This window comes from Carassius auratus, chromosome 45 (assembly GCF_003368295.1).
Source record: "Carassius auratus strain Wakin chromosome 45, ASM336829v1, whole genome shotgun sequence".
Taxonomy (NCBI): domain Eukaryota; kingdom Metazoa; phylum Chordata; class Actinopteri; order Cypriniformes; family Cyprinidae; genus Carassius; species Carassius auratus.
The window spans coordinates 6458798-6469434 of record NC_039287.1 but is presented as its reverse complement, the minus strand read 5'-3'; the positions used below and the strand labels follow the sequence as shown (position 1 = coordinate 6469434).

Genomic DNA, 10637 nt, shown 5'->3' with positions numbered 1-10637 from the left:
TATCAGCTGATAGCCAGTGTTACCATTTAATTGTTCAAAGTCTGATGGCTTGTTGCATATCACTAAAATAGATTCAAACCAATATAAAAGACTCTCCATTTTTGTTTCAGCCATGAATCATACACAGTTTGCAGATTGCAGACCAGCTGCAGAGAGTGCAAGTAAAAACAAAACAAAACAAAAACAACCACCGCAGAATAAGATTGACTATTTTTTTTTCTTTCATATTCAACGATGTTGAGGCTCGGTGGGGGTTTTCCCACAACTACTAATTGACTTTCTCATCAAAAGCTTTTTTTTATTTTTATTGAAAGCATGACCTTTTAGTCCCGCCAAAGTGTTGGTCTAGATTAGACAGTTTTCAGGTTATAATAAACGCGTTTGCTTCTGAAGGGAGACTTGCATGACTCAAATGGTCTAAATTTGAACTCGATTCCTTAGCTTCAGCTATCCTTACTGTAACAAGCACATTTCAGGGAATGAGCAGCTGAAGGGAGAACTGTGAATCATCTCTCCAAAACATTCTCTCTGTGCTTCTACTCCAATAAACACTATGTCGTTAAATAGATGAAACGGTTGTGGTAATGAACATCTTTTAGACATTCACTCACTTCTGCCCTACAACCATTTGTTACAGGGCCACATGTGAGAAAGATGTCTTATCAAAGCTTGATCTTTTCTGCCAGGCTGTAGTGGGCTTTAATGTTCCATGTCCCACTTTTAATGAACGGATTCACATCAATATCAGTAAACACTGATGAAATGATAGATGGTTTCACTTAGTTTTCCTTTCATGATTCAGTTATGATGTGTGTGTGTGTGTGTGTGTGTATGTATATACATATATATATAATATATAATATATATATTATATATATATAATATATAAATTATATTTATTAAAACATTAAAAAAATAAATAAAAAATATAAATGTTTTATATTTTAAAAATAATGATAGAAAAAATAATTCACAAATCTGACAATTTTTTTTTATGATTTTAAATATAAATATCATTAATTTAAAAAAATTACATTAAAATATGTTATTATTTTAAATTATAAATAAATCAAATTTCAAAATTCAAATTATTCTAAAATCTATTTTAAATTTCAAAAACTTATCAAAAATTATTATAAAATAAACTAATATTAATTGATTGTTCCAAATGTATTCTACATTACTATAAAAAACCAATGCTGTTTTAAATTTATTTGACTAAATATTTATGAAAACTAAAAATAATTCAAAAATAATTGATAACTTTTACAAATATATTAAAGTTATTTGAAATATTCATGATATTACATGAAATGTGAAATCAATTTATTTATATTTTAAATATGTTTTAAACGGAAGTCCGTTATCCATTTTCTCTTTCCTATGGGTGACATTTTTATTGCACTGAAATTTATGCAATAACTTCCCATCAGTGGGCTCTCAGCAGACCCCTGGGGTTTCCCCATTCAGTGTGTATGCCTCCACCTCTACTGAAAGAATGAACTCATTCGTCCATATCAGCCATTATCTCAGGCGAAGCCCCCTTCCCTCAAGCCGACAGCCTCAGATGAGCAAGCATGTCTGAGGTTCACATATTTAGGCCTGCCAAGTCAAGTTCAGAGGTGACTGGAGGGAGAGATAAGAGTGCAATAACGACGCTAGGCACACGTGCAGCATCATAGGCACGCTGGAAATCCCATCGCCAAGCTAAAGGACAGCGTTCGCCAACAAACAAACAAACAAAAATCTGATAATGAGTTTAGATGGCAGAGAGGAGTTTTTGTAAGAATGAAGTGACATACTCGCTCATCAGGAATATCCAAAAACCTTTCAATCAAAACTCTCCACAGTTTCACTGTTAGTCAGCGACAATATGAAATGATTAATGATATGCACACATCACGAAACACGAGTCTGCTTTTGCACTTGTATACCAAATGTTTCCAGTAAACCAACAGAGAGAGAGAGAGAGAGAGAGAGAGAGAGAGAGAGAGAGAAGATGTTGGTGATACAGTGGCCACAAAACATTTTTGGACATTTAGACTACACACAACAAATTACATTCCAATTAATAACAAAGTTTTAAACTACACAGGTTCTCACAGATAACTTCACTTTGCCATTTTTAAAGGGTTTGGAAGGACATGAGGGTGAGGAAATAAAGGCAGAATTGTCTCTTTTGGCTGAACTATCCCTTTAATTAAACCTGAAAACGATCCCATGACATTGAAATAAATATGTTCTGTAAAGCTGATTTGAAAAGCATTATACAGATACATTTGAACACCAAAGTGGCCAAATTAATTTGGTCATATTCTTCGAAGGTTTTGCCGGAGCCCATTCCAGCCAAAGACAAGGTGGGCGGATGGACAGTAGGCTTTGGGCAAACAACCGGTTTCAAGGTATACCAGGATTTGAAAATGTCACGGTTTCAAGGCCACTAAAAAAAATTCCGTTATACTGTTCCTGCGGTTTGCACTGTTTTTCACGTCTTGTCAAAGACTGAAAGTTTCTGAAGTGTGACTGAAAGTGTGAATGTTGGAGTGAATAGTCAGTCAGCTGTGTGTAGGACGGCCGGAGAAGGGGATCGCCCTGGAAGTCACGCGATTGGCATCCACCTGTTATTTTGTTTTATTTCAGCTGATCACGGTTCTGGACTTCCACACACTGCATTGTAATCATTTTCCAAAATGTCATTTGTGTGCAAATGTGAAGTGTGAAAAGGTCACAGAGGCCAAAGACGGAGAAAATCCTGTACACTACAGGCAGATAACTCCCTGTTCGAGATGTGCAAATATTGGAAGAAAATCCAAAGTATTGCTTTGGGCGATTTAAACGAATGCGTTTCTGATGGGAACTGACTGCTTAAAAATTAAATCTTTTGTGTTGATTAACTTTACAATGAAATTTTACAGAAAAATACTGTTGAACATACCATTTTTGCAAGTAAACAGAACAAAACATCTTAGAATTTGCCATCAAAAAATGTTATTTGACATACCTAGAGGTTTCTGGGAGATGTTTCACATATGATCCAATGTTTATTGCGTCATTTTAGTGTTGTGTGTTACCTTGATGGTGTTTTGTTTTTGTTTAAGACACTATGTGACCACCTTTATGTATTTTTATTTAAAAATGTCTTTCTGATGGATATGTTTCATACATTATTTGATGGACTGGGGTCGCGTGGATTACTGTGACGCTTTTATCAGATGTTTGGACTCTCATTCTTGACCCATTCACTGTAGAGGGTCCATTGGTGAGCAAATGATGTAATGCTAAATTTCTCCAACGAGTCTGAAGACTAGATTACTTTGGTTCGGGTGTATAATTAGAGCTGGAGCTAAACTCTGCAGGACAGTTGACCTCCAGGAACAGGTTTGGATAACCCTGCTCATTCAGTGAAGACCAGTGAGTGCTGCTTCTCGTTTTCTGTTTTTGTTTGATAAACACCTTTTAACACAGATAGCTTCAGGTTTATTATGCTGCCATCACTTCGCGGATCCAATATACTACTGTTACATCCAATTTTCTTCCCAACTTTTTATGTTCAACTAAGACAAAATCAGCTATGTTTACATGAACACCGACCAAACGTCACATTTGGACAGATTTTGTGCGCATTTTACTTTGTAGTTGTCAAAACAAAAAAGCAAACATCTCGAAGTTTAAATATTATTTTTTTTAATGTTGAAAATGTCTCACAGCAATCTTACAATGCTGTCGTCTAAATCATCTTCTCTGAACATCAGTAGCAACAGCCGTCCAGCTCTGTACAACACTGTATTCATCCTGGATATAGCGCTGTGAAAATAATCAAATGCAATTTTGAACGCGATATTGCGTACAGTAGCTTGTCAGTGAACTACGGCTTTGTGTAGTAAACGCCGCTCCATCTGAAAGCACGCACTGGAGATTTACTACTAATCACAGAACCGGCTTTACGGACCAGATGCGCATGAAAATCACATTCGATTATTTGCACAGTCCTGCCTGGATACAGAACAAAATGTGTGTACCATGATTCATTTAATCGTTAGATCAATAATATTATTACTCCGTATTATTCAAAAGTTTGTTCTGTATTTACAGTGTGGGAGATCCTCTCCAAAAGTCTGTTAATAGTCTTCTGGATCCATCTTGGTCACTTTCCAGCTTCCTGAGTCTAATTACTCCACAGATCTCATTCCAAGTTCCATACTTAGGTGGAAAAAAAAAGAAAAAAAAAGAGAGTGAACCAGAAGGAAATCCAATAACTGGAAACAGGTGAAGTTTACACTACCTACATGTTGTCAAAGCCTCCTTACTCCATCCAGAGAGCAAGAAAAAACAATATGGAGAGTCTTCACGGTCTCGGACTTGAATGAATCCAGTGAAAAACAAACTCCACCAGGTCGGCTCTTAAGGCTTCTTGTGGCCTCTGGTTCTCTGACTCCATAACAGGAAGGCGAAAGGAGCCTGTGCGTTAAGAGTCAAACACATCTTCACTTCCCTTGTTTCTCCAGTGTGTTTAAGGATGAGGCAGGTTCATGCGGTCCTCGATCAGTGTGTTGTCGGCGCCCTGCGTCTCAATGCACTGCCGCACAGTGGCCAGCACTCCGTTGAGACGGCGGTCGAGCGCGGCCAGATGTGGCTCCGTCAGCACCGGAAACACGGGATCGTGGGCCGTGGCCTGTCGCATCGCTGAACTCAACACTCCACCTTTCAGCAGGTTTAGCCTGTTCCAGGTGGAAACCCGGAGCCTTTTGGATATTATGAGAAAGAAACAGAATTAACAAATCTAATTATTTGTCTGGCTCATTCAAGAGCAACAAAGAAATGACAGGAAGCAACTAAACCACAGATGTTTGATGCATATTTGGATAATCCTGTACTCCGCTCAGACACCTCAAATCACAACCTCTGATTGAAAATGAATGACTTCAGATTGATTTGTTGCTTAAAATCACTGTCAGTATGTGCATCCTTTATTCAGATATTCCGACAGGAAGTCTTGAATGCACATGTACAATTAAAGCGGCATAAGGCTTTTCATCTGTTAGTCAATGGATATCTCATTAAGGAGATAATGAGCCATGTGGAGACCTAAAGCATTTCAGAGACTAAAAAAGTCTTGAATAGCCCCACAGAATGACTCATTTCCCAGAAAGCCTGTATGTCACATACTGTATCCGGACCTAAGCACTTAAAAAGGTGATTCAAGGTTTAAACAGCACTGTATACAGTATATTCTTTTTGAAGTAATGTAAAGATGCCTAAAATCAATTTGTGACTGGTTTTATGTAGTAAAATGTCCATATTTATTACAATATAAACACAGCACTGGTTGCTTGATGTTAAATGTTAAAATCATGTATAAAGGAAATGGAAACAAAAAAGTTATATCTGAGAAGAAAAAAAAATTCAATACTTTTCTTTCTATTTACAGAGGTCTGCAGCACAGCACTGTGTCAAGTTATACCTAAAAACTTGATTTAAAAATAAATTAATTAAATAATGTTACGTGTGAACTATTCACATTCACGTGTTTCAGTAGAAACCTTGACTTACAATCACCGAGGCAAAAGCACTCAAAAGCTGGTTGTCTAATTGAAGGTCAACAGCATATCAGAGGAGAGACCTGTGTTTATTTTTTACGAACAGAGCGGGAAGCATTCATCACCACACTCAGCAGATGAAGTATGGAAGAATTCAGGGACTGCCAGAGGCTTGCCATTTTTAGGAACTCAATGCAAAGGTTGTGAGAGGAAGTCAGTGATCATTGTGTTTATTTGTATACTCACATGCAACACTGATAAAGAGGAGCAAGAATACTCCTCTCGTCCAGAGCTGGGTTCCCAAAACTGTAGGAGAAATACAGAAATTCTAATCATCTCAGATATGTAAATCTCTCTCTCTCTCTCTTTTTTTTTAATAGGTCAAGCTAGCACTCAAATGTTATCTGGTCTGGTGAAGCCCCAGTACTTAATGATATGTAATAATTTGATGCATTTATAATTTTACATAAAGTTGTGCACATAAGTTTACATACCCCTTGTAGAATATGCAAAATTTTAATAATATTCACAAAATAAAGAGGGATCATGAAAATTGCATGTTATTATTATTTTTTTATTTAGCTAACTTTCGTAATTTTTTTAATAACTTTCTTAAATAATCAGTTTCACGTAACACACACACACCACAATACAAGACAACAACTGAAAGAAAAAAATAAATCTTAATACTGTGTGTAATTTTTAGGACGATTTCTATGTTTTGTAGTATTGTAGATCATGAGTCCTCCTGCGTTGGTTCTGAGCAGGTTCTTCTGAAAAATCCTCCTGCGCATTATTTGGTTTTCAAGCTTCTTCTGCATATCTGAACCCTCCACAGTGACTGTATAGTTTTGATAATGAGATTTGATAATTTCATGAGGTCAACTGAGGGGACTCAACCGACTCAAACTATGTAACCGGTATGAATGGAACTGAATCAGAATGCAGATTTCAGTGCAATTTAAATACCTCAGCGATCGTATGAAATATCTGTCCAAGTTCTACGAAATGTACACAAGAAGCATGGGCGTCGCTTGTCTTTTTTTTAGTGGGGCTATAGCATTTAGCTCCATAAACTGTACACAAATTCACTATCGCCTCAGAGTCAGTCCTCTTTAGTTTCATATATAAACGGCGGCAGACTGGTCTCCTCTCCGTCTTTCAGCGCGCTCTTCAATCCGCAGACCACAGCGGAGCAGCGCGAGCGGACTCCACAACAAACAGAGGACACAAGGTGTGTTTATCAACAGATTGTTAATATATCTGTATCTGTGCAGTTCTTTGTCATAAATACCGTTTAAAAAAGGTCACGAGGGAGCAGTCAGTTTCTCATCTACTGTAAAGTTTTTGCTCCGTTTACCGCTCATCACACCACAGCTGTTTCCTTCAGCGAAAATATGAATGCATACTTTAATTATACTTACTTTATACATATACAATACTGTGCAAAAGTCTTAGGCACGTTAGTATTTTTACCCAAAGGAATGGTGTTTGGCCAGTTATTTATATATTTTGCTTTAGTGTGTCAGTATAAAATATTGGTTTACATTTAGTTTGTCTCAGTTTCATCCGTTTCTTCATGTAATCACAGATTCGAAGATGCTGAGATCAGATTTCTGTGTGGAGCACCGGCTGTTGTCAGACTGCTTGTGCATTCAAAAATCTCACTAGCTTATTATTAAAATTAAGAGTAAGGGAAGCACAACTTGGGAAATGAGTGCATCCAACGAGCATGTGAAAGTTATGGATTAAAAAAAAACAATCTTTTTTATGTTCTTCAATGCTGTCCATAGTTTTATTGGCTCTTTTTTTTTTTGTATGGGTTCAGGCACCGTTTAGGCACTGGTACCGTTTTTAAAGTATTGATATAACACCGGTATCGTTAAAAACCCACTTGATAACCAACCGTACTCATACATAATTACAAAAGGTGAAAACATTGACTGATGCTCAGGGCGGCGACATGTTGCATTAAGAGCATGGATGATCAGGGTAAATTGTTCTAATTTTTTTTCTTCCGGGAAACATGCATGTATTCATGTAGATTCTGAAATGCAGAACTAAATGAAAAAAATTATGATCTTTAATCAAAAGTGTACACCCCTCTACTCTTAATGCAGCATGCTGCCTTATAAGATCAGTCAATATTTTCACCTTTTGTAATGGTTATGTATGAGTCCCTCAATTGTCCTCCGTTTGAAAAGATGGATCTCATGATCATACAGTCACTGCTGGTAAGGGTTCAGATATGCAGACGCTGGAAAACCAAAGAATGTACAAGAGCTGGAGAATTTTTCAGAAGAACTGCAGGCAGTTATGCAACGCAGGGATCATGAACCACTACCCCAAAATGTAAAAACAGTCCTGGATCATTCAGGAAATTACACGCAGTATAAATATTCAAAGATGTGTAAACTTTTGAATGGGGTTATTTTTATAAATTCAGTTATTATTTTGTCTTGTGGAGTATATATAAACATCTTTCATGTGAAATAGCTTATTCAAGACAGTACTAAATAAAAAAAATAACGTGCAATTTTCATGATCCCTCTTATTTTATTAAAATTATGAACATTTTGGATATCCTGCAAGGTGTATGTAAACTTATGCGCACAACTGTAACTACTTGGGGGTCTATCATTTTGTAGGTGACTTGATCTCCACATTTCTTTCTACCTTTTGGCGTTATCCAGAAGGATGAGCATACTGGCTCCTCCATCGTCCTGGAAACTCTCATAGTGATGGCGATCAGCATTACCGATAAGGTAATCAAAGATGGCTGTGTCGATAACGTCCAGGAGCCGTGGACCAGAATCGTAAGGAGGCATTTTCTTCACAGCCTCGCAGTAGCTCTCATCATACTCCCACCTGACAATCACACACAGAAACACTGATGAACACAATCAATAAAAACAGACACATCCTGGCAGCCGCTCAAAAAACCAGAACAATGACCGCTGCACTCTGCAGGGGGCTGATGGGACATTTCAGAGCTCAGCATTCGGTCAGTGTGTAAAGGACATTTACGCAATAAATACACAGATAAAGATTTCACGCAGTTCATGAGAAAAGGTAAAGGAAAATTTCAAAATAGCATTTAGGGGAAAAACATGAAACTTTTAGAAAAACTGCTTTCTGAATTTTTCAACAGAAGTTACTAAAATGTGATTTTCTTGCCACCCCAGCAGATGTTGTTTTTTTTTCCTGTGGTGATATCTTTTTAATCAGAAAATAATCAAGTAAGAGCAACTTCAAGTAGACAGTAGATGGATAAAGCAAAAAACCTTCTTTAATAAAGTTCTGAAGGGATGTTAGCATAGCAAATGAGGGAGAAAATGATTGATGATTACCTTTAACCTGATGACCAATTTATTACCATTTTCTTAGGTTATTATTTTTTCACTCACATAAATCGATATATCGATATACAAACGATATAGAATAAACCTTACGGTCCACACTTTTCCCCTTCAGATCCCAAAGATAACATCCAAACAAGATCTTAGGGAGCACAATTGTAAATTCAAGATGTTACATCATAAAAGAAAACCATACCACAAACTGAAGAGAGAAAACCTTCTTGATCTATTGTGACTGGCATTTTACCTTCAGTCATAATGTCAGGATTACGGACGACGCTGTTCACATTTTGTTTGTTGGACTGTACATATCTAGATTTTTTTTTTGTCCGCTTTAGGCAGATTTGCTAGAAGGACTATGCTACCTTGCTGTAATGCTATTAAAATAAAGAATCACAACATTACACTACAAAGCCTTGGAGAAGTTATAGACAGTCTTACACAGGAAATGTTTGCACAATTTACATCAGAAATATGTAACCGTGTAAGAAAGGAGAAATGCGGCTAAAATGAATACAATATTAAATTCCTCTCTTCTAAACTACTGTTAAAGCTTTAATACCCTGATGATGTTGCATACCTTTGTCATAGTTTTTGTACTGTTTGGTCAAACATGCAGTGAGCGTTCATAGGAAAACAAGAACAAATACAGCATAAGACAATTAATGGAAAGTCCTTCTACATGAGACAAACTAAAACTGCGATGTACTTTTAGAGTATTTCTGGTGCATCTATGAAGTGGCCGCAAGACAAAACCACAACATGAAAAGGGAGTCTTACGGTTTTTCTGTTAAAACTATTACACCTAAAGTTAGACATTACAAGATGTCATGGAAACACTCATTTCTTCTAGTGACTCTAAACACCACGTATTAATAGATCACATTTAATTTTAAGCGAAAGGTAGGATGTTTGCAAATAATGCTTGTTCTAACTCTTTGACGCACCAGGCTGATTCCAGGAAAAGTATACCTCAAATTACTAGATATCTTGGGTCTCATTTATAAAAAGTTGCGTATAAACCATTGTACATTTGTTCGAAGATCATTTCTCAAAACTACTTAGATGCGATTCAGAAAAACGTGCACACAAAATCTCGACACCTTGTCGAGCCCCTAATTAATATCATTAGCATATAAAAAGGCATCGGTCAATGTCGAAAACCGTTGTTTGAGAATGGCGAGCGGCAAGAAAATTACTTTAGTGAGGCCGAATTTGGGGTCCTGCTAGCAGAGGTAGAGGCTTGTGCGGGGATGATTTTTGGGAGCGAATACATAGAGCGAATCACTGAAACGAACCAAAACTCAGGATAGCTTACTTGTCTCACGGTCTCAATAACAACAATAATTACAAGTAGGGTATTCCTGATGTATTTTATATCACAGAATAAATCATAAAATATCTTGAGCTTGTGTTAACCACAGACTGTATTTCAGGCATTTTACCAAAAAACCCAGTGACTTTGTGACAATGAAACCATGAACGTAAATCCCAACTCAAATTTCAAGTTTTAGGATTCATTCCTGCAGCACTCTAAGAACATATTTTGTGCAAACAGATAACTAATGCATTCAATACCTGTATTTGCAGAACTGAAAGACTTTCACAGAACTTCAGGCCAAAATAATTCATGCCTTACTACATTTTAAACCGTAGTCACAATATGAGCTGATTAGTAATAGCCAAACTAGACTCATGTTTCATTAAGTGGTTTAAACCAAAGGTTTCCAGTAATGTGACA

The 10637-nt window shown here is 36.8% G+C and overlaps 1 protein-coding gene across 7 annotated transcripts in view; it reads right to left on the bottom strand.

The window, feature by feature from the left end:
• Positions 1-3661: 3661 nt before the first annotated feature.
• LOC113063043 (glycosaminoglycan xylosylkinase-like) overlaps positions 3662-10637 on the bottom strand; it is a 34723-nt gene continuing 27747 nt past the window's right edge. For 6 of the 7 annotated variants that reach the window (XM_026233187.1, XM_026233185.1, XM_026233190.1 and 3 more), the window contains 3 exons: positions 8214-8405; positions 5784-5843; positions 3662-4742 (listed from right to left, as the gene is read on the bottom strand). In XM_026233187.1, coding sequence (XP_026088972.1) covers positions 4511-4742; positions 5784-5843; positions 8214-8405 — 484 coding nt within the window. In that variant the 3' untranslated portion in view covers positions 3662-4510. The remainder of the gene's footprint in view (positions 4743-5783; positions 5844-8213; positions 8406-10637) is intronic. The other variant, XR_003278617.1, reaches the window with a different exon arrangement.